The sequence below is a fragment of the Giraffa tippelskirchi genome, chromosome 10 (assembly GCF_054371585.1).
Source record: "Giraffa tippelskirchi isolate mGirTip1 chromosome 10, T2T-mGirTip1v1.2.pri, whole genome shotgun sequence".
In the NCBI taxonomy this organism is placed as follows: domain Eukaryota; kingdom Metazoa; phylum Chordata; class Mammalia; order Artiodactyla; family Giraffidae; genus Giraffa; species Giraffa tippelskirchi.
Window position 1 is genome coordinate 73,383,704 of NC_137284.1, and position 27,786 is coordinate 73,411,489.

The window sequence follows — 27,786 nt, forward strand, 5'->3', positions numbered from 1 at the left end:
AAAGACCAGTTTTAACAGCAAGTAACAGTAAATCTCTGGCACAGAGGCTACAGTCTTTAATGTCCTGTGATTTTAGGAAATTCTGTAAATAGCTTGGATTTAATCCCTTATGATTATACAGTTGAAGTGACAAATAGATTTAAGGGACTAGATCTGATAGACAGAGTGCCTGATGAACTATGGACAGAGGTTTGTGACACTGTACAGGAGACAGGGATCGAGACCATACCCGTGGAAAAGAAATGCAAAAAAGCAAAATGGCTGTCTGAGGAGGCCTTACAAATAGCTGTGAAAGAAGAGAAGTGAAAAGCAAAGGAGAAAAGGAAAGATATTCCCATCTGAATGCAGAGTTCCAAAGAATAGCAAGGAGATAAGAAAGCCTTCCTCAGCGATCAATGCAAAGAAATAGAGGAAAACAACAGAATGGGAAAGACTAGAGATCTCTTCAAGAAAATTAGAGATACCAAGGGAACATTTCATGCAAAGATGGGCTCGATAAAGGACAGAAATGGTATGGACCTAACAGAAGCAGAAGATATTAAGAAGAGGTGGCAAGAATACACAGAAGAACTGTACAAAAAAGATCTTCACGACCCAGATAATCATGATGGTGGGATCACTCACCTAGAGCCAGACATCCTGGAATGTGAAGTCAAGTGGGCCTTAGAAAGCATCACTACGAACAAAGCTAGTGGAGGTGATGGAATTCCAGTTGAGCTATTTCAAATCCTGAAAGATGATGCTGTGAAAGTGCTGCACTCAATATGCCAGCAAATCTGGAAAACTCAGCAGTGGCCACAGGACTGGAAAAGGTCAGTTTTCATCCCAATCCCAAAGAAAGGCAATGCCAAAGAATGCTCAAACTACCGCACAATTGCACTCATCTCACACGCTAGTAAAGTAATGCTCAAAATTCTCCAAGCCAGGCTTCAGCAATACGTGAACCGTGAACTTCCAGATGTTCAAACTGGTTTTAGAAAAGGCAGAGGAACCAGAGATCAAATTGCCAACATCCGATGGATCATCGAAAAAGCAAGAGAGTTCCAGAAGAACATCTATTTCTGCTTTATTGACTATGCCAAAGCCTTTGACTGTGTGGATCACAATAAACTGTGGAAAATTCTGAAAGAGATGGGAATACCAGACCATCTGACCTGTCTCTTGAGAAACCTGTATGCAGGTCAGAAAGCAACAGTTAGAACTGGACATGGAACAACAGACTGGTTCCAAATAGGAAAAGGAGTACGTCAAGGCTGTATATTGTCACCCTGCTTATTTAACTTATATGCAGAGTACATCATGAGAAACGCTGGGCTAGAAGAAACACAAGCTGGAAACAAGACGGCCGGGAGAAATATCAATAACCTCAGATATGCAGATGACACCACCCTTATGGCAGAAAGTGAAGAGGAACTAAAGAGCCTCTTGATGAAAGTGACAGAGGAGAGTGAAAAAGTTGGCTTAAAGCTCAACATTCAGAAAACTAAGATCATGGCATCTGGTCCCATTACTTCATGGCAAATAGATGGGGAAACAGTGGAAACAGTGTCAGACTTTATTTTTTGGGGCTCGAAAATCACTGCTGATGGTGATTGCAGCCATGAAATTAAAAGACGCTTACTCCTTGGAAGGAAGGTAATGACTAACCTAGACAGCATATTGAAAAGCAGAGACATTACTCTGCCAACAAAGGTCCATCTAGTCAAGGCTATGGTTTTTTCAGTAGTCACGTATGGATGTGAGAGTTGGACGGTGAAGAAAGCTGAGCGCCGAAGAATTGATGCTTTTGAACTGTGGTGTTGGAGAAGACTCTTGAGAGTCCCTTGGACTGCAAGGAGATCCCACCAGTCCATCCTAAAGGAGGTCAGTCCTGGGTGTTCATTGGAAGGACTGATGTTGAAGCTGAAACTGCAATACTTTGGCCACCTCATGCGAAGAGTTGACTCATTGGAAAAGACCCTAATGCTGGGAAAGATTGAGGACAGGAGGAGAAGGGGACGACAGAGGATGAGATGGCTGGATGGCATCACCGACTCGATGGACATGGGTTTGGGTAGACTCTGGGAGTTGGTGATGGACAGGGAGGCCTGGCGTGCTGCAATTCATGGGGTCGCAAAGAGTCAGACATTACTGAGCAACTGAACTGAACTGAACTGAACAGCAAATCTCTGGCACAGAGGCTACTGTCTTTAATGTCCTGTGATTTTAGGAAATTTTGTATATAGCTTGGATTTAGTTCAATTTATTCTGAAATGAAACACACTTAATAAGGCTAAACTACTCTGCTAGGGTAAGTGTCTGCTGGTTTAGTATCCTTACAGAATATAAAAATATAATCCATGTAGGTAAATCATAAAGTATATACTTAGAATACTGCATTATTTAAACCAAAGTCTAACAAAATGTCTACAAATAGAAGCAGCTAATGAAAGCAAAACCAAAGTTATGACGAAGGTGACTCTCTCACTTGAAGCTGTGTTGCTTAGAGAACTCAAAGCCATTCAAGGGTGGTGAAGGCAGCACCTTTAGATAATTTCAATCAGGACCAGAAATCAGCACTTTTCAGAAAAGTCCCAGAAGTGTTCCAAAGACTCTTATGGAAAAGAATGTCAAATTTTCTGCATCAGTGAGCAGTAGTGCCCATCAGAACTTTCTAATAACTCAAAGACAAAGGCAAGGCCAACTTGATCAGATGTCAAAGGAATGGAAGGTGGACTATCAGGTCTCCCTTACAGCTTCTGCTCGCTTTTACTATATGCTGTTCACCAATGTGAGTCAGGTGGACTTCTGTAAGAAAGTGTTTAGTGGCCAGGACTTCTTTCGGGCATTTCTTCCTAACTGGAATACACAACAGATAAGGAAGAGGGGTTCTCAGATAACGCTAGTAGTAAAGAACACACCTGCCAAAGCAAGAGTTAAAAGAGACACAGGTTCGATCCCTGGGTCAGCAAGATCCTCTGGAGGAGGAAATGGCAATGCACTCCTGTATTCTTGCCTGGAAAATCGCATGGACAGAGGAACTGGGAGGGCTACAGAACATAGGGCTGCGAAGAGTCAGATACGACTGAAGCGAGCACAGCACAAGGAATAGGGGAGGTAATACAGGGAAGCTACTCTGTGCAGCTCAGAATGAGTTAATTAAGCCCATATATGCATTCAAGAAGCCCATGGATCCTCTAGCTGTGGACAGTGGCTGATGTGGTCATCCAGAATCGACATTGTGGACCACAACAATATTTTCCTATACAGCTCCAAAAACCCTAGAGATTCACTGGATCCACTGGCCCATAGATAAAATGCATGGGAATGGAAACAGACAGAGCTCCCACCGGCATCTCCTGAACTTCTTCCTCTGACTGATGTATAACTGTCAATAACCACATTCCCACCGTTGTCGCATATCCCTGCCCACATGTCCCACAGCTCACTCTCAGAGGGGTGGGTGTACAGCCTGAAGACCGGGTGAGATCTCGAGAGAATACGAAGTAGTTCATCAACTACGTGAGGAAGGGTGACAGCGTGCCTCCATCTCTGAGAAGTTTTTGGAGAAGGAGAGGACAGTCGGTCTTGGGAAATAAACCTCCATTCGACATAAAGAAACTCTAGATGGTAAGCAGACCAGGTCAATTCTGCTTGAACTTACACAGCAGCTTCTGAGCAACAAAAGCCCTAATAGTCGTGAGACAACAGGTTGATCCTATGGTTCTGAAGTCCCAGATGCCGCAAAGCACCTTCACGATGCTGGCCTGCTTGAATATGGAATAGTAATGTGGTCTCGGTTTGTTGCTGAGGCCAAAGGCTAGGAAATTGCAGGCAATCACTCAATGAAACCTGAGGGTCAGACCTTCTGAAATTTTGTACCAATCATAGCTGGATGCTGGAAAGCCATGTAAAACCACGAATGTCTCTGAACTCCCAACCACATCCCATGGAGAAGATCCCATGGTAGAAGATTCGAAGTCCCTTGAAAGTAAAAAATTTGCCTGATTGAGTAAAGACCAGGTGAAAGCTGGCAGCGGGGGGCAGGGACTGCAGACAGGCCACAAGCAGGGGCACAGCCAACAGCCCCACTGACCCACCACTACTTCATCCTGATTAAGGTAAGACCTAGGCTACAAGACTCCATGTTGGGGAACCAGGCTGTGCCTCCCCTGACTTCTATATAAGAGCTAAAAGTAGCCCATGGTGGCTTAGAAGAAAGTACAGAGCGTTTCAGTCCCTCTGACAATACTTCTGCAGAACACCCAGTTACCTGATCCACACCACAGTACTGCGAGATGGCCAACTACAAGAAACAGATGCTATTTCAACCAAGATCCACTCAAATAAAACTTTCCACTGACTTTCCGGAAAAGAGTTCTTATAAACTCTCAGGAAAGTCAAACCAGACCATGACCCAGATAATTTATCCAACCTACCTTCTTCAATGAGATCTGACCCAATATTAGCAATACTACTCCTTCTTTACAAAGTTATATTTATGCTTGCTAGCCAGCTTTCAAAGCTAAACAACTTACTGGTTAACAACTTACAACTTAAGTAAGTTAACAACTTACTATTCAGAGGTTTTAAAAATGAAACCAAGTAAAATGGCTGTCTCTGGAGATGAAGGAAGGAAGGCAGCATGCAGTTGGAGGACAATTCACAAGGGGCTTCTCAAACAGGACTCAAATGTTCTGGTTTTTAACAAGGCATCTGCTTTAAACAGTATAAACATGTTTTCCATCTGTTTGAATATCAATTTAAGAAATTTAAAAACTAAAAAGATTTTCAAAGAAGAAACATAATTATATAATCTGGGAAAGATTATTAACTCAATTATTTTATATGAAGAGATGCTCAACTGTCTAAAAACTCAAATTTTCAGAATCTTACAAGTCTCTTCCTACTTGTTGGAAAATGGTAGCAAAAGTTATCAAAAAAACAAACTCTTAATTCATTTGACAAATATTTGTGAATACCTACAATGTGCCAAATGCTAGTGAGTTAACAGTAAATAAGACATTACTGTCACATGAAAAAAAAAACTACAGAAGACCCCTTTCCTCAATTAAGTTTGAGAGAAATTTCTATATTCCAGGGACTAATAAAATTAAACATTTCCAATCAAGTAAGTCAAGTGCACATTTGTTTTGTTATTAATCTTATAATATTTAACTTCAAATATTATATGATTCAATGAAACATCAGTATAGAGAACTGTCCAAAATTAAGGAAGTTTTATGTTATTTAGGGTTCCCATTTATATGTTTGGCTAATATTATAATCTTATTATCCAGTGAGATTAAGAAAAATATTTCATCTAAAACCATTCAAAATTTTTGAGTTCTGATTATTTTCTTAGATGACACAGGATGATACAATTTAGGACGGTTTTGTACTACATCAGAAATTTTTTACAAATTCAGAATGGAAGTCAAAGAATAGAAATAAATTCATGTAACAGTGATTTTTATTAAAATAATACTTTTCAGTAAAATAATACTTCATTAAAATTACTATTTTCTTCTCCAAACACAGTAACAACACTGAAATATCCATATGTCTGCTTCCCTAAGATTATCGACACACCAACTGTGAGATGGAAGAAACCTCCAAAATCATCTCCTGCAGTACTTCTCAAACTTTAAGGATCTAAAATGCAGGTTCTTAAAATGCAGATTCTGGTCCATTATGTCTGGGATGGGGTTTGTGATAGTTTCATTTCTAATAATTTACCATAACTGTTCAGAACTAAGGACAATTATATATTTATAATGCTACCGAAATTATCCCTAAGTCCACAAAACCTTACAATTCCAGAACCTCTGAAAACCAAAATTGTACCAAGCATTCTACATATGTACCTCATGTCCTCCTCAGAACAACTTAAGAAGTAATCAAGAAGATAATATAGCACAGTGATCAAAAAACATGAACTCTGGAGTTAAAATGAATGAAAATCTAATTTTACTTATTTATTAACTGTGTAACCACTCCATGCCTTCATTTCTTCATCTAAGTTGTATGGTTTTTCTGGGTAGTAAATGAGTCTATGCTCTAGTGCAGGCATCCCTAACCTCTGGGATCTAATGCCTAATGATATGAGGTGGAGCTGATGTAACAATAATAAAGTACACAATAGAGGTAACTCACTTGAATTATCCCAAACCCATCCCCCTTCTCCCTGGTCCATGGAAAAATTGTACTCCATGAAATGGGTCCCTGATGCCAAAAAGATTGGAGACCACTGGTCTAGTGGTCAATTTTAGCTTAATCATTATTATTATTTCTTGTTTAACAACAGAGAAACTAAAGTACAGAGAAGATTTTTAAAAAATGGTCCAAGGTCATACAGCTAGTAAGAGTTAAGAGTGGGATTGATTCTATTCAAATCCTGACTCCTAAGGACCTTAAAATTTGTCAGTTGACAACTGTCTGAAGTTAAAAGTCACAGTAAGAAAAAAAAATTAAAATCATAAATGAGCGGTTTCTTTTATTTAATTAATCAGCTTAATATGCCTCCCAAGAAATTATAGTCAGAAAACTACTTGTAATGAATGTAATAAATTCCTGATTTGAGTACAAAGTACATAAATATAAAGTATAAGTTTTATTAGACATATTCCTTACACAAATAATGGAAATAATTTTAGTTTCAAAGGGTATCAGTTTACTAGCATGCATATATCAGTTATGCATATCAGTTTGGCCTTGAGCAGAGAGACACACAAAGACATAAAAAATGACCCCTGCTGCCAAGATGCAAGAGTCAAGAAGTGACAATGTAAAAAAGTCTTACATGCCTCCTGATAGCAGAAAGCATGTGGACGTAATTTACATTGTAGTATTTCATGTCTATTAATTCATACTACCATTTATCTAATTTGATCCTCATCACAGACTTCTATGATAGAAAAGGTAGCATAATACAGCACTAAACACAGAATCAGAAATTACAGGTTCCAGTTTGCCACTAAAGGTCTGTGTAACCTCTGCAAAATCACTAACCTCTCTTTGATTCAGAGTTCACACTAGCACAATCAAGGAGCTGAGTTGTGAAATCATCTTTCAAGTCAAGTCCATCAAAGGCAGACCGATTAAGTAACTCTGATGTAGAGCCAGGCATAAACTCTCCTGGTTACATGTGGAGAGTGGGGCTAAGTGGAGACAGCTATTTTCGATCACAGGAAGAACAGACTGTCAGAGCTTCTAGAGAATGGACTCTAGACTCTCCTAAGGAACCAGAAATCAAATTGCCAACATCTTTTGGATCATCGAAAAAGCAAGAGAGTTCCAGAAAACCATCTACTTCTGCTTTATTGACTATGCCAAAGCCTTTGACTCTGTGGATTACAACAAACTGTGGAAAATTCTTCAAAAGATGGGAATACCAGACCACCTGACCTGTCTCCTGAGAAACCCGTATGCAGGTCAAGAAGCAACAGTTAGAACTGGACATAGAACAGACTGGTTCCAAATCAGGAAAGGAGTACATCAAGGCTGTATACTGTCTCCCTGTTTATTTAACTTATATGCAAAGTACATCATGAGAAATGCTGGACCGGATGAAGCACAAGCTGGAATCAAGATTGCCAGGAGAAATATCAAGAACCTCAGATATGCAGATGACACTACCCTTATGGCAGAAAGTGAAGAAGAACTAAAGAGCCTCCTGATGAAAGTCAAAGAGGAGAATGAAAAAGTTGGCTTAAAACTCAACATTCAGAAAACGAAGATCATGGCATCCGGTCCCATCACCTCATGGCATATAGATGGGGAAACAATGAAACAGTGACAGACTTTATGTTTTTGAGCTCCAAAATCACTGCAGATGGTGACTGCAGCCATGAAATTAAAAGACACTTACTCCTTGGAAGAAAGTTATGACCAACCTAGACAGCATATTAAAAAGCAGAGACATTACTTTGCCAACAAAGGTCCATCTAGTCAAAGCTATGGTTCCAGTAGTCACATATGGATGTGAGTTGGACTATAAAGAAAGCTGAGCACCGAAGATCAATGTTTTTGAACTGTGGTGTTGGAGAAGACTCTTGAGAGTCCCTTGGACTGCAAGGAGATCTAACCAGTCCAGCCTAAAGGAAATCAGTCCTGGATATTCACCGGAAGGACTGATGCTGAAGCTGAAGCTCCAATCCTTCGGCCACCTGTTGTGAAGAACTGACTCACTGGAAAAGACCCCGATGCTGGGAAAGATTGAAGGCAGGAAGAGAAGGGGACGACAGAAGATGAGATGGTTGGATGGCATCACCGACTCAATGGACATGAGTTTGAGTAAGCTATAGGAGTTGGTGATGGACAGGGCTGCCTGGCGTGCTGCAGTCCATGGGGTCACACAAGAGTCGGACACAACTGAGCGACTGAACTGAACTGAAAAGTCTCAATAGAGTGAGTCAGCCACTCTCAGTCATATTCACCTGGTATGTCTCAACACATTACATGGCATAGGGCAGCCAGCCAGACAGCACTGAGCCTCATAAAGCTGAATTACTTCAGTGCCAACGTGGGTCAAGTCCACAGAAACTACATACAGGAATTCAACAACAAAAATAAGTACCCATAAGAAGAATGGTCTTATTGAAACTACAGACTGTTTTCCTTCCACCTTATTCCGTCTGTAAGTAATTGCAATAAAATGAGCTCCTGACACTGAACTTTGCCTCATTCAACAATATACAGTAATTTAACCAAGGCCTGCTACAAAGAAGCTGCTCAGTAAATATGGAACTAATTAATTCATTTACTAACGAGAGAAGTGAAATAAGGGAAGTACAAGAAAGAAAAGGGAGAAAGGCAAAAGGGAGGAAAAAAGGAAAGGGCAAGAAAAGCAAAGGGCAAGTGAAAAGGAAAAGGACCCGAAACTGAAGTCCTCCTCCTCACTCCCACCTTAGGACTGTACGCAGAGTTACACATTCCTACCAGCATGACCCACACCAAGGCCCCAATCAAAAAAAAAGAAAAACAGGAAAAGGTTGAAAAAAAGGTTTCAACATACCCTACACCAGCCTACATCACTACTTGTCATTCAGGGAGGCAGCACAGAGAGGCTGTCACACAGGGACCATCAGTACATTTAGCTAAGTTGGTCCCAAACCCCTCTTCTGATACTCTGGGGACATGTAAGTAAAGATCCTCTTCCCCTCACAACTAGCTTATCCTTGTGAGGATGCTTAAACACCAGCATGATACGGTGCATGTTTTCAAGCCAGCTGCTGGGCCAGAAGGACACAGGGCCCTGTCTCTAAGACGGCCAACTGCCCAGCTGGCAAAGATTATGGCCACTGGATACCTGTGGACTTTCTCCTCCCACTCCCAACCAGGGGTGCCCAGAATAGGTATATATGTGTTATATACACACATATACACCAGCCCCATGTACTTAGTTCTCTAGTAACAAGCTCTCTCCCTTAAAATGGAGGTCTACAGTTCAACTTTTACATATTTTCAAAAATTATGTACACATATGTAGGTAACTACTTTAACAAACTCTTTAATTTTTTATTACAGCAGTAGTTATAAAAGGTCACATACTGTTATATAACTAGTACACTTAGCATCCAATGACAGAAAACACAAGAAAACAAAAAATGATACAATTAATTCAGGGTTTTTTAAATGAGATGCCATCAATTACAAAATAACTATACACGGTTTGAATAAATAACAGGTACATTCATAGGCATTTGCTTATTCAGAATACAAACTAAGTTAGGCTGCAGAACCTCTCCCCACCCCCACAGCCCATACATTGGGAATCACTGGAATTAGAGTCTAAAAGAAACTACAGTATTGAAAAAACAAAAGACCGTATTTACTGAATGCTTTCCCTTATACAGAAAGAATAATAAAAGTATTTAAAATGTGGATGGAGCAGTATAGCAAAGAACAGTCCTGACAGGCTTCTAGCAGACTCAAAGCCTCCAACTGCAAAACCACATTAACAAGGCTTCCTGAATTTCTGATAAAAGGCCCAGAAAATACACAAAGCTGAAATAAATTAACCAAAGGTGCTTTTCAGAAGCTATATTTTTCTAACTACACACATGTTTTTGTGTCTTAATAATAAATAACCAAAAAAATAGTAAAGAGTTCTTAAAATAAACTTTTAATCTTTATCAAAAAGAAAATTACTTTTCTTATGTTTCCATTTGACAGATAAATGTCTTTTTAATTTATATATATATACATATATATATATATCAGTCTCATTCCTAAACAAATATGTATGTGTGTGTATATATGTATTATGTATATATAAATGACATGCAAAAAGGAAAAGTATTCCCTTAAAAATAACTGATCAAAGCAAGTTTTAAAGCTAAAAGAATAAGACAGCTGAATACCTAATTATGCAAGCTAACTGAATCCATCAATATATGAGAAAATGACAATTCAGTGCATTGTGAACAAATTTTTTTGTATTAGCATATGTACCCAGATTATTTTTTTAATGAATTATATACTTTACTCAATCCAATTACATACCAGTAAAGAAAAGTATGTATAGCTATCATTCATCCAAGAAAGGGAGGGTAAGAGTTATAGAAATATTTGCTTATTCTTTTAAATGTAAGGCTATACAGAAACTTTTTAAAATGATCTACAAGGAATGGAGAAAATGGGGTAAAAGAGGATAGGTATGAGAACTAGGCACTTTGAAAATACTTTGTTCTGCAGATCTAATTTTGTATTGGTATAAACATCTTACACATAAGAAGAATTTCAAAAGCAATCTCTAAAAAGCAAAGTGAAATTTGAAAGTCTAACTGTATATACTAACAATGTGGAAAAACCACATAGAGAAAGTATTTCAAGTGATTTTAAAATACAATAATTTTACTGTGAATCACTGCTTCAGTAACAAATAGTGTTGACAGTTCCAACAAAATGAACTCAGGCTATTGGAGGAATGGCTAATTTCAAGTCTAGAGCAGGAAATGAGTTTAAGATGGGCACGAACACTTTATCATACCAGAAAGCTGCCAAAGATTACTGAAAAAATGTCAAACTCAGCAGACAACCTGAAGAGGCTTCACCTGGCTAAAAATGGAATCAGTAACAATAACAACTGCAATGGATTGGAGTACTTCAAATATCTGAGTTCATGAAATTATAGATATTTTTAAATTTCACTGATCATCTTTGAAGGGTTCTAAAGAACCCACTATTTTTGAAAAGTGTTAGAGAATTAGGCATTTACTGGGGTGATCAGTTCAGTTCAGTCGCTCAGTCGTGTCTGACTCTTTGCAACCCCATGAATTGCAGCACGCCAGGCCTCTCTGTCCATCACCAACTCCCGGAGTCTACCCAAACCCATGTCCATCGAGTCGGTGATGCCATCCAACCATCTCATCCTCTGTCGTCCCCTTCTCCTACAACCTTCAATCTTTCCCAGCATCAGAGTCTTTTCCAGTGAGTCAGTTCTTCACATCAGATGGCCAAAGTATCAGAGTTTCAGCTTCAGCATCAGTCTTTCCATGAATATTCAGGACTGATTTCCTTTAGGATGGACTGGTTGGATCTCCTCGCAGTCCAAAGGACTCTCAACAGTCTTCTCCAATGCCACAGTTCAAAAGCATCAATTTTTAGTGCTCAGCTTTCCTTATAGTCCAACTCTCACATCCATACATGACTACTGGAAAAACCATAGCCTTGACTAGACGGACTTTTGTTGGCAAAGTAATGTCTCTGCTTTTAAATATGCTATCTAGGTTGGCCATAACCTTCCTTCCAAGGAGTAAGCATCTTTTAATTTCATGGCTGCAATCACCATCAGCAGTGATTTTGGAGACCCCAAAAATAAAGTCTGACACTGTTTCCACTGTTTCCCCATCTATTTCCCATGAAATGATGGGACCAGATGCCATGATCTTAGTTTTCTGAATGCTGAGCTTTAAGCCAACTTTTTCACTCTCCTCTTTCACTTTCATCAAGATCAGAGAGTTGATAAAAAATCAGTTTCTCTTTAAGGAGAAAAATTCATATAACAAGAAATGACAGAATATTGCCATATTGCAATCCCTAACATATTAGGGATCTAGCAGTCTAGGTAGGGCATGGGAGGGAGGGAGGGAAGGAGAAGGAATAGAGAGAAAGAGAGAATATGAACCAAACATACATGCCTCTTGAAATAAAAATACACATCAATTCAGTTCAGTCACTCAGTAGTGTCTGACTCTTTGCGACACCATGGACTGCAGCACACCAGGCCTCCCTGTCCATCACCAACTCCCGGAGTTTACTGAAACATGTCCACTGAGTTGCTGATGCCATCCAATCATCTCATCCTCTGTCGTCCCTTTCTCTTCCCACCTTCAATCTCTCCCAGCATCAGGGTCTTTTCCAATGAGTCAGCTCTTCACATCAGGTGGCCAAAGTATTGGCGTTCCGGCTTCAACATCCCCATCAATCAAAATTTTGTGGGGGTGGGGTGGGAGGACATCAAACCTGAATCTGATTGAGGAAATGCAAAGACTGAGAAAATGTTACATTACGTCATGGAGATGAACTAAGCAAAATTCAGACTATGAGAAACAGTAAAGGGCAGAAGACCCAATTCCTTCAACAAATACAGGGCAAGGGGGAAAAAAGAAAAGGAGGGGAGAGGAAGGTTAAGGACAATCTGTGGATCAACACTGCAATATGCAAACTTATTCAACTTGATTATAACAAAAATACAGTGGAAAGAGAAGAAGGAGGATGAGGAGGGAAAGGAGGAAGAGAAACTGGGCAATTCTGAACATTTTTTAATGACATTAACAAGTTGCTGTTTATTTTTTGGCTTATATAATGAATGGTACCAGCTATTATGCTTTAACAAAAAGAACCCTTAATGTTTTAGAGATGCATGATGAAATATTTAAAGATGAAATCATATGATCTAGAATATGCTTCAAAATAATCCTGGAAGTAGACAGTAGGGGAAAAGTAAAAAAGGATCAACACAAAATATAATTAGCCATGAAGTGATAAATGTCTAAGCTGGGTGTGACAGAGGGAAGTTCATTACAATCATCTTTCTGCTTTTAAGGTTTGAAATTTTTCACTAAAAACATTTTTTAAAACACACAATAATCACAAAATTCACTTACACAGTAAATGCACTTGTATTTCTTAAGGAATCAATACCAGAAATAAACAGTCCATAAACACGCTAAATGTTCACAGCCCAGAGACTTAAATTGGGATTAAAAAATTTCTGTGATTAGTTGACAGTAAAGCAATATACACTTGGCTACTCCTTGGAAGGAAGGTTATGGCCAACCTAGATAGCATATTTAAAAGCAGAGACATTACTCTGCCAACAAAGGTCTGTCTAGTCAAAGCTGTGGTTTTTCCAGTGGTCATGTATGGATGTGAGAGTTGGACGGTGAAGAAAGCTGAGCACCGAAGAACTGATGCTTTTGAACTGTGGTGTGGGAGAAGACTCTGAGAGTCCCTTGGACTGCAAGGAGATCCAATCAATCCATCCTAAAGGAGATCAATCCTGGGTGTTCATTGGAAGGACTGATGTTGAAGCTGAAACTGCAATACTTTGGCCACCTCATGCGAAGAGTTGACTCATTGGAAAAGACCCTGATGCTGGGAAGGATTGAGGGCAGGAGGAGAAGGGGACGACAGAGCATCCTCTGTCGTGGTTGGATGGTTGGATGGCATCACTGACTCGATGGACATGGGTTTGGGTAGACTCCGGGAGTTGGTGATGGACAGAGAGGCCTGGAGTGCTGCAATTCATGGGGTCGCAAAGAGTCGGACACGACTGAGCGACTGAACTGAACTGATTCAATTAAGACAAAGATTCTTTTAAATCTGGAACTACTTTAAGTAATACGTTTTAACATCCTATCTCATGTGTGGGTTATGTATTCATTTTAAATAAGAACTATTGTCTTCTAAAATAATTGTTTCGGGAGGTTACACTGATCCTATAATAATTGGATATCTAGGTATTGGGCCTTAATCATACAAAGATGAATGAAGCAGTTTCTGCCCTCAAAATGCTCACAAACTAGGAAGGTAAAATACACATGGAACGATAAACAATTGTGTAAGTGTCATAATGAAAAGTTACAAAATGTTTGGAAATACAAAAAAGATAAGTCCTCCAGAGCTTAAACAGTAGTGACAAATTCGCTTTGTCTTCCAAAAGCAGTTTTGCAGGTGAACAAGAAAAATCAATCTCTTTTCTTTACTGTTCCCCATTTCTTTCCATCAAAATGGTATTACTGGAAACTGATTCGTAAAATTCCAAGTGAACGAAGATTCAAAAATACTAGCACTACAGAAGAGTGTGCCACAGGGGAAGTACTCTTTGACTCAAAAGTAGGACAGAGAATATCATTTGTTTACTGAATTTAAGCCCAATGCTCAAGGCTATTTATACTTTTATGTCTAACTATATTTAAGATTCCATCTAAAAAAGGCAACAAAGTAAGTTGTGAGAGATAAATGCAGTATTAAACAGTTTCCAAAACTACACAAAACCAAAAGACAGTCTTTTCAACAAATGGTGCTATCAAAATCAGACATCCACATGCAAAAAAAAAAAAAAATTAATCTAAGACACAGATAGTATACCTTTCACAAAAATTAACTAAAAATGGACCATATACCTAAATGTAAAACATAAAGCTATAAATTTCCAGAAGATAATATAGATGCTTTGAGTATGGTGATTCCTTTTTAGATGTAACACCAGACAAAATCTATGAAAATATTAATTGATAAGCTAGATGTCATTAAAATAAAAAACTTCTGCAAAACACAGTATTATGATAATTAAAAGACAAGCCACAGACTATGGGAAAATATTTGCAAATGACATATCTAATAAAGGACTTTTTATCCAAAACTACAAATAACTCTTAAAACTCAACAGTAAGAAAATAAATTCTGGTTAAAAAATGGGCCATAGATTTTAACAGACATCTCACCAAAGAAGATATGAAAGTGAAAGTGAAAGTCGCTCAGTTGTGTTCAACTCTTTGCAACCGCATGGACTGTAGCCCACCAGGCTTCTCTGTCTGTGAAATTCTCCAGGCAAGAATACTGAAGTGGATTGCCATTTCCTTCTCCAGGGGATCTTCCCAACCCAGGGATGGAACCCAGGTCTCCTAAACTGGAGGCAGATTCTTTACCATCTGAGCCAACAGAGAAGCCCCAAAGAAGATGTACAGATGGCAAATGAGCACATGAAAAGATGCTCCATATCACATGTCCCCAGGGAGATACAAATTAAAAACAGAATAAGATACTACTACACACCAATCAGAATGGCTAAAATCCAGAATAACTAAATGCTAGCAAGAATGTGGAGCAATAGGAACTCACTGGCAGCAAGGCAAAATCATACAGCCACACTGTAAGATAGTTTGGCAATTCCTTACAAAACTAAACACACTCTGTACCATACTGTCCAGCAATCATACTCCTTAGTATTTACCCAACAGAACTGAAAACTCATGTCCACACAAAAACTTAAATCAACTTATTCATAACTGCCAAAACATGGAAGCAACCAAGGCATCCTAATGTAAGTGAATGGATATATAAACTGTGGTATACCCAGACAATGGAGTATTGTTCAGCACTAAAAAGAAGTGAGCTATCAAACCATGAAAAGACACTGAGGAACTTTAAATGCATACTACAGAGTGAAAGAAGCTAATGCAAAAAGGCTACTTACTGTATGATTCCAAGCATATGACATTCTGAAAGACAACACTATGAAGACAATAAAAAGATGGGGGGCGGTGTAAGACTGGGTGATGAACTGGCAGAGCACAGACAATTTTTAAGACAGTGAAAATACCCTGCAAGTTATTATAAAGATGCATATACAGCATTATATTTTTATTCAAGCCAACAGAACACACAATACCAAGAGTTTTGAACCCCAAAGTAAATTATGGACTTTGGGTGATTATCATGTCTATATAGGTTCATCTTTGGTTAAAAATAAAAAAAAAAAGTACCATTCTGGTGAGAGAGGTTGATAATGAGAAGAGACTATGTGTGAGAGCAGGGAGTACACGTGAAATCTCTGTACCTTCCTTTCAATTTTGTTACAAATCTAACACTGCTCTTTTAAAAAGTCTTTTAAAAACTACATATAAATAATCACAAGCACAAAATAGTTTTACAAAAGGAGACAATGGTAACAAGACACTAACAGTCATTAATTATAAAAAACTGGTAAACAGTCATAGCCAGCCTTATCAATGCCCCAAAATACAAAACTCAACTGTAAAACTGCTCAAAATTCATTTAACTTTAAATAAAATATAAAGAAACATATTTTTACATTATATTAAAATCAATTATTTAGATTGATTTCACAGATTTCATAATCTCTCATCTTAGTATAGGAAATAAGAGATCAACATCTCTGATACAGGAAAACCTAAGAGAACATACACAAAATATTTGTCATATATTTAAGGAAAATTGTTTAGGTGATCAGAATTTTAGGTGACATAACACATTAGCACATACTTCAACCAGCTCCACCGAAATGCCACTCCTCCCAAAGAAAATCACACTGTCTTTATTCCGGATACCTAGTGTGTAAATTTCTCTCATAATCTGGTGTGGTCAGAAGCCAGCTAGATCAAAATCAACAATCAAATCCTAACATTTTGTGGGATGGCTTTTTAAATATAATTTCTAATTATGAGATCTAACTTTTATACAAATGGAATTTATTTACAAAGGAAAGTTGCTGCTAAAAGGGAACATGTACACTCAAAACTATGAAAGTCCCACTTGCAGGAATCATTCCTTTTCCCTCCCACAGAGAACAAACAGAAAAGCCAAAGGCCAGTTCCAACATATCCCCCTGATTTTCCTATGGAATGAGGAGGAGATTTTTCTATAAAAAGCCTTTACTTTGACTCAACCAAAACAAATCAAGATAATACAGTAAGCCCTAACAAATTATACTTTTTTAAAAAATAAATGTATTTATTTTAGTTGGGGGCTAATTACTTTACTATATTGTAGTGGTTTTTGCCATACATTGACATGGATCAGCCATGGGTTTACATGTGTTCCCCATCGTGAACCCCCCTCCCACATCCCTCCCCATCCCATCCCTCAAGTGCTCAGAACTTGAAACCCACCAAGTGACAGAAACATTATTATTCATGTGGGTTACATTCTGGTGGCAAAATACCAAAGTTGCATTTGTATGTGTGTGTGTTTAATTTTGTACTTAAATATGCATGATAAAATAATAGAAAAATATCCTCCCTAACTAACACTCTAGTTTCAAGTCACTGACCATGGTACCCAGGATCAAAACCTCAGCAAGTAAGGAACTGAGATGGGGAGGATTCACTACCAGAATACTTACTGAAAATGGGAAAAGGTCTCAGCCCATCTGAGTGCATGACTCACTATTACTCAATCTTCAGAATCAAGGGATTGAGCCTGTCTCCTTTTCCACTAGTCAGCTGAGGCTTTCAAGTCAAGTTTCCTCTCCTACCCTAGCATGTAACAGAACCAAACATATCTCAGACATTTCAGTAGGTCATGCGGGTTGGTCTTTGACACAAAGAATTTAAGGTTTAAGAAAGGGATCAAAAATTGCCAGCATATTATTTTGTTAAATTCTGAACAAAATTTTTTAAAATCACCTAAGAATAATAACTTTTCTCGAAAAACAGAAAAATCGGCAATCACCTCTGCAAGGCAATAATGGAATAAAGCTGAGTCACAACAATCGCCATGAAAATGAGCCACAAAGATTTCAGGATTGCCACAGTCCCAACACATGCTACAAGGTGTACCTGATGTGAGTCCAAGATGTGATTTATCACTTTATAGTTATTTTAAAGAAAGAAGCAAACTATTTATCTGTATCTATATCACTATCAAAAAGGGAAAAACAAAAGATAAGCCAGGAGCGTAATATGTTTAAAAAATGGCAGTCTGTTTCTTAGTAGAAGTAAAGTTAGAATACCTATGTCCATTCCATGAAGGGATGTGAATTCACATAAATGATTTAAGCATTTCCTTTTCCCTAGTTTAGTTTGACAACAGACACTTCAAAGAGGAATAAACTAACAGCCTCAAGAAGAATCCAGCTGCGTAAAGAATGAACTGAAATGAAATCATATCCCTTATGATTATACAGTGGAAGTGACAAATATATTCAAGGGATTAGATCTAATTGAGTGCCTGAAGTACTATGTATGGAAAGAGGATCGTAATACTGTACAGGATGTGGTGATCAAAACCATCTCCAAGGAAAAGAAATGCAAAAAGGCAAAATGGCTGTCTGAGGAGGCCTTACAAGTAGCTGAGAAAAAAAGAGAAGCGAAAGGCAAAAGAGAAAAGGAACGATAAACCCATCTAAATCAAGAGTTCCAAAAAAATACCAAGGAGAGATAAGAAAGCCTCTTTAAGTGAACAAAGCAAAGAAACAGGAAGACAATAAGACAGGGAAAGAGAGATCTTTTCAAGAAAACTGGAGATACCAAGTGAACACTTCATGCAAAGATGGGCTAAATAAAGGACAGAGATGTTATGGACCTAACAAAAGCAGATGTTAAGAGATGGCAAGAATACAGAGAACTATACAAAAAACATCTTTATGACCCGGATAACCACGAGGGTGTGATCATTCACCTACAGCCAGACATGCTAGAGTGTGAAGACAAGTGGGCCTCAAGAAGCATTACTATGAACAAAGCTAGTGGAGGTGACAAAACTCCAGCTGAGCTATTTCAAATCCTAAAAGATGCTGCTATTAAAGTGCTGCACTCACTATGCCAGCAAATTTGGAAAACTCAGCAGTGGCCACAGGCAAAAGGCCAGTTTTCATTCTAATCCCAAAGAATGCTCAAACTACCACACAATTATGCTCATATCACATGCTAGCAAGGTTAATACTCAAAATCCTTAAAGTTAGGCTTCAACAGTACATGAATCAAGAACTTCCAGATATTCAAGCTGGATTTAGAAAAGGTAGAGGAACCAGAGATCAAATTGCCAACATCCACTGGATCATAGAAAAAGCAAGAGAATTCCAGGAAAGCATCTACTTCTGCTTCATTGACTATGCTAAAGTCTTTGACTGTGTCGATTACAACAAACTAGAAAATTCTTCAAGAGATGGGAATATCAGACCACCTTACCTGTCTCCTGAGAAACCCGTATGCAGGTCAAGAAGTAACGGTTAGAACTGGACATGGAACAACAGACTGGTTCCAAATTGGGAAAGTACATCAAGAATGTATATTGTCACTCTGCTTATTTAACTTATATGTAGAGTACATCATGTGAAATACCGGGCTGGATGAAGCACAAGCTAGAATAAAGACTGCTGGAGAAATATCAATACCTCAGATATGCAGATGACACCACCCTAATGGCAGAAAAGGGAAGAGAAACCAAAGAGCCTCTTGACGAAGGTGAAAGAGGAGAGTTAAAAAAGCTGGCTTACAAAGGAAACTATAAGCAAGGTGAAAAGACAGCCTTCAGAATGGGAGAAAATAATAGCAAATGAAGCAACAGACAAACAATTAATCTCAAAAATATACAAGCAACTTCTGCAGCTGAATTCCAGAAAAATAAACGACCCAATCAAAAAATGGGCCAAAGAACTAAACAGACATTTCTCCAAAGAAGACATACAGATGGCTAACAAACACATGAAAAGATGCTCAACATCACTCATTATTAGAGAAATGCAAATCAAAACCACAATGAGGTATCATTTCACACCAGTCAGAATGGCTGCTATCCAAAAGTCTACAAGCAATAAATGCTGGAGAGGGTGTGGAGAAAAGGGAACCCTCTTACACTGTTGGTGGGAATGCAAACTAGTACAGCCACTATGGAGAACAGTGTGGAGATTCCTTAAAAAACTGGGAATAGAACTGCCATATGACCCAGCAATCCCACTGCTGTGCATATACACCGAGGAAACCAGAATTGAAAGAGACACGTGTACCCCAATGTTCATCGCAGCACTGTTTACGATAGCCAGGACATGGAAGCAACCTAGATGTCCATCAGCAGACGAATGGATAAGGAAGCTGTGGTACATATACACAATGGAATATTACTCAGCCATTAAAAAAATACATTTGAATCGGTTCTACTGAGATGGATGAAACTGGAGCCCATTATACAGAGTGAAGTAAGCCAGAAAGAAAAACAACAATACAGTATACTAATGCATATATATGGAATTTGAAAGATGGTAACGATAACCCTATATGCGAGTCAGAATAAGAGACACAGATGCATGGAACAATTTTATGGACTCTGAGGGAGAAGGTGAGGGTGGGACGTTCTGGGAGAATAGCATTGAAACATGTATATTATCGTATGTGAAACAGAACACCATTCCATGTTCGATGCATGAGACAAGGGCTCAGGGCCGGGGCAATGGGATGACCCAGAGGGATGGGATGGGGAGGGAGGTGGGAGGGGGTCCAGGAAGGGGAACACATGTAAACCCATGGCTGATTCATGTCAATGTATGGCAAAAACTATTACAATATTGTAAAGTAATTAGCCCCCAACTAAAATAAATAAATTTATAAAATTAAAAAAAAAAAAAAAAAAAGCTGGCTTAAAACTCAACATTCAAAAAACCGAGTTCATGGGATCCAGTCCCATTACTTCATGGCAAATAGATGGGGAAACAACGAAAACAATGACAGACTTTATTTTCTTGGGCTCCAAAATAACTGCAGATGGTGACCACGGCCATAAAATTAAAAGACGCTTGCTCCTTGGAAGACAAGTGATGACAAACCTAAACAGCGTATTAAAAAGCAGAGACAGTACTTTACCAATAAAGATCTCTATAGTCAAAGTTATGGCTATAACTTTGTGATGTGAGAGTTGGACAATAAAAAAGGCTGAGCGTCAAAGAACTGATGCCTTAGAACTGTGGTGCTGGAGAAGACTCTTGAGGGTCCCTTGGACAGCAAGGAGATCAAACCAGTCCATCCTAAAGGAAATCAACCCTGAATATTCATTGGAAGGACTGATGCTGAACCTCTAATACTTTGGCCACCTGATGCAAAGAAGTGACTCATTGGAAAAGACCCTGATGCTGGGAAAGGCTGAAGGCAGAAGGAGACGGGGGCGAGAGAGGACAAGATGGTTGGATGGCATCACCGACTTGAAGGACGTGAGTTTAAGCGAAGTCCAGGAGATGGTGAAGGACAGGGAAGCCTGCCATGCTGCACTCCATGGGGTCACAAAGAGTTGGACATGACTGAGCAACTGAACAACAGCAAAGAATGAAAGGAACAAACAGGGGCTGCAAAGAGAAAGTTTCTGAAATCTGTTAAAGTTGGAAAGAATAAAGGGAAATTGATACTGCTTTGCAAGTATTCTGTATTATCTTCAAGCAGAAGAAAACCTGCAAGTCCCAGATTCTGTTTTCACTCTCCTACAGTCGTGCTATATATGCAGTCCTTAAGTAATCTTGTTTTCTTATCCACCACTTTTAACTACTTCATATGTACCATGACTTCCAAAGCTGTGTCTCCAATCCAGATACACCTCCTGAGTTTCTAACACTTATATTCAACAGCATGCTGAACGTTTTTGCCTGAACTTCTCATGGGTACTTCAAACTCATTGCGTCTAAAATTAAATTTATACCACACCCCAAATATCCTATATTCCCTTATTTAAATTAAAAAGAGATATCAGTGCCTAATCAATCACTGAAAAGAGAAATCTTAAGAGTTATCTTGAACTGCCCTCTTAGAACTCTCATACTCAACTAATTAGTTATATTTTATAGCTTAAGTATCTCTGGAGGCCCTCCCTCTCCTCACCACCAAAGCCTTAGATAAGACCTTTGCTCAGGCCTGCAGGACTACAATTCCTGCTTCTCCTTTATTCCATCTTCCATCCTGCCTCTCCTCTATTCTATCCTTTTTTTCAAAGGCCAAAATGACCTTTGAATTCAAAATACCCAGCTTTTTCATGAGTAGGACCTGTTCTCTTGCTTTTGTTCTTTAGGATGGATTCTCTCCTTTCTAGCAAAGCCTCTATCAAGTTCCCTTCAAGAACCAGCTCAAACTTCTATCTTCTATAAAGCGAGTCTTCCCTTAGAAGCACCTCTCTCCCTTCCCAGCTAGAAGGTTCAGCCCTTGCATTCCCTGTCTCCGCTGCACTATTTAAAGTTCTATAGCAATTATTTATGTATATCTACCTTTTCTAGACCAGAAACATCTTTCACTCATTGATCAAACATTTATTAAAGTCTAGCATGTGCTCCCTATAGGCAGGTTCTGCAAGTAAAGGATTGTTCTGGGTCTCAATAAGCTCACAATCTTGTGGAGGAAGAGAATTACATATAAAATAATACAGTAAGAAAATGACAAACATGCATCAGCTATTACAAGGCACTAGTAAAAAATCTTTTCAAGAGGCTTGACCAAGTGGGTGCCCACAAAGTGATACACAGTGAAGATAAACCTTACAAGTGCAAGCTCTGTGGAAAGGGATTTGCTCACAGAAATGTTTACAAGAATCACAAGAAGACCCACTCGGAGGAGAGGCCGTTCCAGTGTGAGGAGTGTAAAGCTCTCTTCCGGACTCCATTTTCTTTGCAGAGACACCTGCTTATACACAACAGTGAGAGGACATTCAAGTGTCATCACTGTGATGCTACCTTTAAAAGAAAGGACACCTTGAATGTTCATGTCCAGGTGGTCCACGAAAGACACAAGAAGTACCGATGTGAGCTGTGTAATAAGGCATTTGTTACACCTTCAGTGCTTAGAAGTCATAAGAAAACACATACAGGAGAAAAGGAGAAAATCTGTCCACATTGTGGCCAAAAATTTGCCAGCAGTGGTACACTGAGAGTTCATATCCATAGCCACACAGGTGAGCGTCCGTATCAGTGCCCTTACTGTGAGAAAGGATTCAGTAAAAATGACGGCCTGAAGATGCACATTCGTACTCACACCAGGGAGAAGCCGTACAAGTGCTCCGAGTGCGGCAAGGCCTTCAGCCAGAAGCACGGCCTGGATGAGCACAAGAGGACGTACACCGGAGAAAAGCCTTTCCAGTGTGATTTTACTGGCAGCACCAGAGAAGGCAATGGCACCCCACTCCAGTACTCTTGCCTGGAAAATCCCATGGACGGAGGAGCCTGGTAGGCTACAGTCCATGGGGTCGTGAAGAGTCGGACACGACTGAGCGACTTCACTTTCACTTTTCCCTTTCATGCACTGGAGAAGGAAATGGCAACCCACTCCAGTATTCTTGCCTGGAGAATCCCAGGGACGGCGGAGCCTGATGGGCTGCCGTCTATGCGGTCGCACAGAGTCGGACACGACTGAAGCGACTTAGCAGTAAGAAGGAGCAGGTACTCCAACCCAGCCTAAAAAGGAAGAGGGGCGACAAATCAGAGGACACATCCTGAGAAAGGTGATATGTGAGATTAATCTCAGAGGCTAACAGGACACAGCCAAGTGAAGAAGGGGACAACTGATAATGAGAAGACAAGAGGAGTAGGCACTGAAGCAAACAAGAGTGTCCCATAGGGAAGCCACTGGAAGTTGTTTTCAAAGGATAGATTGTGGGAGGCATATGTAACGTAAGTTTAAATCATTCTAACAATTATGTGCAAGATTCAAAATAGGCAGGAAAATCTATAAAGAGCAAGTATAGTCATATTACCTAAAAGCCAGAAACAGAGCAGAAGCAGGTGTGATGAACAGAAATCTGCATACTGGAGAAATATCTAGAAGATCTGATCAACAAATCAATAGACTGCATGGAGCGTGAGAAAGAGCCATCATCACAGCTCCTTAAGCTGGCTGAACAACTAGTCACCCTAAACAAGATACAAGAAAGAAGGCTGGGGGATGGTATGTTTGCTGTTTTGTTTTGTGGATGAAGAAGTGAAGTTCAGTATGGGACATGTTCAGAGCAAAGATATATGCAGAGCTCAAGTGAAGACAGCCAGCAAGCAAATGGATATAGTACTACAAGTTATTTTCAAGGCAATATTCAGGACTGATAGAATCAGAACCGATCACCACACAGTCATCTAAAAAAAAAATGAGAATGAAGCAGATTATGAAGAGAGCAGAAAGTCAAGGATCAAATACTGGTAACATCAACATTTTAAGAAGCAGAAAAGGAAAAATGAAGCTCATGAAGATGACTGAGAAGGTAAGCTCAGAAAGGTATAAGAAGAACCAGTAATGAATGGAGTCCTACAATCTTAGAAAGCATGATCAACAGGTCTAAAGGAGAAGAGCTGAGTAGGTAAAGGCCAGTAAATGTCCAGAGGATTTGACAACTAGAAAGTAACAGAGAGTGACATCTAAAGAGTAGTAAACACAAAAATAGACTGCTGTAGTTCAGAGGTGAGTGGGAACAGATGTGTATATATATCAGGCTTTAGAGATGGGAAGAAATGGCAACCCACTCCAGTATTCTTGCCTAGTAAAATCCATGGACAGAGGAGCCTGGCAGGTACAGACTGAGGGGTCACAAAAGAATTGGACACAACTGAGCACACACATGCATGCACACAGGCTCTAGGGAAGGATCCAGTAAAAAGTAGAAGTGAGATAAGGTATGATGCACAGAGCAGTAGGTGAAGGAATCAAAGGTACAAAGAGAGTCTGATCTCTTTCATTAGAGACAGTTCAGCTTCCAAAGCACAGAATTCTTTAAAAGCAGAGAAAATACCATATTCAACTTAATGTGCCCACAGCTAGCAAAATTCCTGGAACACAATACAAAGATTCTATGATATGTATGAATGCATGCATGAATTCAGGAGGAATCTCCTTCTATTAGACTAAACACTCATTCATAAAAAAAAAAATGGACCATAAAATATTAAAAACAAGCATTAAAATAAATAATCTGACCAAAAGGGGGGATCCTTAAAAGAAACATTCCCTAGAAGCATCTACCTCCACCCTTGAGAGCTACTACTTTTGAGACTTATTTACATTTAATAAACTTAAAAATACAGAAATGTATGGGATCTAGAGATATACCATGATAATGTCTATTCAGTCTTTGTCATTCAAAATAAGATCTATTTAGTAGTTTACTAAACAAACAACTAAAAATGAAATCAGTAACTCTTACCTACTGTAAAAGGCATGTGCCGATCCCATCTTCCTATCCACAGCCCCGAGAATCGCATTATCCTATCCATCCTTCTCTGCCTCATCTCCAACCTTGACTGTACCAGGAATATACACCTGACGCAGAGACAGCCAATGAATACCATGGCTGTGTACCAAGGCAGACAGTGTATATACTTGGTGAGACCGGGCTCAGTAATCTGAAAAGTTAAAACTGCTGCCTGTGGATGATGGGCACTGAACCTGAAAAAGGGTATGTGTATTCTGGGACTGGAGCAGCCATTTTAAGGGGACATACAGGCCACTCAGTAAGCAAGGAAGCCAACTGAGAAAAACGGAAATGAGGCAGATAACACTCTAAAAAGACAAGATGAGAGACTCTGTGATTCCCTGAAAGAGAGAGAACTGAGATTTTAGGTCAGCATTTTAGTTCCCACAGGACTAGCTGCATTCCACTGCACTACCCTGGATTCTCCGTTTCATGTGACATAACTGGGGGGGTACGTCTATTCCTTACAATGATAATCAAGAGTCGCAACTGGAAAAATTCCTACACAAGATTAGATAAATGCCAACAATATGGAAGTCATTTTTGTTTCAAGTCTAAATAGATACCACACTGTAATACAGAAGTAGCTATGCTTTCTAATCTGAGCTCTGCTCACATATCATGTGACCCGGGGCAATCAAAATGTCTGTCAACATTTGTTTACTCACTTCTAAAAGGAACTGAATTACATACTTCTTATACTTAAATGGCTTAAAAATTAACTTGAGATAATAGTGAGGGGTGTGTGAAAGTGTATACGTAACAAATTCACAGATATACTCAAGGCAACTCCTTGGAAGTCTCTTGTGGATTTCTGTAAATGCAAAGAGAATGTAAACTTGGGAGAATAAAAAGGCTCTTTCCTAAAACCCTTAACTGGGTTATATGTAATAAATTATTTTGCTATTGAGATCATCAGTAAGACTACCAGAAATCCAAAAGGCAGTACCTGAAGCAAATATAGTTATCGATGTGAAAAAATGAAACTGCCGCTGAGGACAAAGCACTCATCTGATACACTGCCTCCCTTCTTGGGCTTCTTAAAAATGCCTACCAACTACGATGGGAAGAATCCCATCTTCCGAGGGATTCCTTAAGTATAGATCACCATGCTCTGAATTATAAGAATGACTCCCATCACACTGGGCCATAGTTACAAGGGTAGATTTTTATAGCTGGTTTAATGGTCTATGAGACAGCCAACACAACAGCTCTATCAAATAATGTAGGTAATCAAGAGTAAGTGGTGACTGTCATCTAGCCAATAAAATCTCTTGTGACTGTCAGCTGAGGGTGATGAGAATAAAAGTAGCAGTGAGAGAGTAACAGAGTTAATCATGATGGCACAGCGCCAGCATAGGCAATGATAAAAGCCTCATGCTAGGGAGTGTCACTAGGGAGTGTCACAGGGTAACTATGTAGCTAGGGGTGTGTGTGTGTCTGTGTCTGTGTCTGCGTGTGTGCGCGCACACGCTAGGGAGTGTCACAGGGTAACCATGTAGCTAGATGTGTGTGTGTGTGTGTGTGTGTGTCACAGGGTAACCATGTAGCTAGATCTGTTGTGTGTGTGTGTGTGTGTGTGACCTTCTGGTATACTGTGAAGTCTGGCTATCTAATAAGGCTCTTCTTTCACAAATTTCTCCAGTACCTTATAATATAAAATTCTCATCACTAAAGATAATTCCAGAATCTCTGTGCCTTATATACTTTAAAAAAATAAAAAGTCTAACAGCTAATACTTTTCATAAAGCTAAAGACCTTTTTAGTAGGTCTCTATCTTTAAAACTAAAGACATAAAAACAATGACCTTCAGATTCTTTCCTCAGCACTACAGATATAAGTCTATATTCTATTAATATATTCTCTATTAACAGAAAAACTCAATTAGATCTTTCAGAGTTGACATTAGCATCTTAACTTTTTTTTTTCCTGGTAAACATAACTTAGGGTCATTTTATGACAAAAAACAAATTAAAAAATGAAATACTGAAAGAAATAGGCAGACTTTAATAATGTCAGAAGGTCATTATTTACTCCAAACTAAATTAAAATCAAACTTACTCAAAAACCTAAGGTATCTAGTGACTATTTACCCTATCTTAAACCATTTACTTTGAAAATTCTCCATTACCCATTTATCAAGCATAATACAAAGTATTGTTTTCACAAGTAAGTTATAGTGACAGGATGGTCCCAATGTAGAGACTAAAAACAACTGCCAAGCTTTTTGCAAAAGTAGAAGACAAAGAAATCTGACCCACACTAAAGTCAATTAAAGCCTATAAATAACCTTGAAGGTACCCAAGACTATTTTCGCTACTATTTTTCCTCTGTTTTTTTCTTTTTCGCCATTTTCATTTTATTTTGTACAGTAAATAGATTTACGTTTACTTAGACCTCTAAACGGCTTCCCAGGTGGCGCTAGTGGTAAAGAATCCACCTGCCAATGCAGATGTAAGACACGGGGGTTTGATCCCTGGGTCTGGAAGATTCCCTGGAGAAGGAAATGCAACCCATCCAGTAGTCTTGCCTGGAAAATTCCATGGACAGAGGAGCCTGGCAGCCTACAGTCCATGGAGTCACAAGAGTCAGACACAACTTAGCATGCATGCATAGACCTTTAAAACCATTCTTATG

The 27,786-nt window shown here is 39.1% G+C and overlaps 2 protein-coding genes and 1 pseudogene across 16 annotated transcripts in view; 1 reads left to right on the forward strand and 2 right to left on the reverse strand.

Annotated features, from left to right (window-relative positions):
* The window catches only part of SNX13 (sorting nexin 13), a 147,782-nt gene that overhangs the window by 99,490 nt on the left and 20,506 nt on the right, over positions 1 to 27,786 (reverse strand). The window contains exon 3 of one of the 15 annotated variants that reach the window (XM_081537677.1): positions 4,557 to 4,726. The exons of the other annotated variants lie outside the window; for them this stretch is intronic. The gene's annotated coding sequence lies outside the window, so the exon portion shown is untranslated. The remainder of the gene's footprint in view (positions 1 to 4,556; positions 4,727 to 27,786) is intronic. 15 annotated transcript variants of the gene reach the window in all.
* On the reverse strand, positions 3,125 to 4,090 carry LOC145524786 (mesoderm-specific transcript homolog protein pseudogene; annotated as a pseudogene).
* LOC145523929 (uncharacterized) lies at positions 6,725 to 27,037 on the forward strand. The gene is made up of 3 exons (XM_081535187.1): positions 6,725 to 6,811; positions 22,407 to 23,082; positions 27,024 to 27,037. Exons 1-3 carry the CDS (start codon positions 6,725 to 6,727, stop codon positions 27,035 to 27,037), a joined length of 777 nt encoding a protein of 258 aa, XP_081391313.1.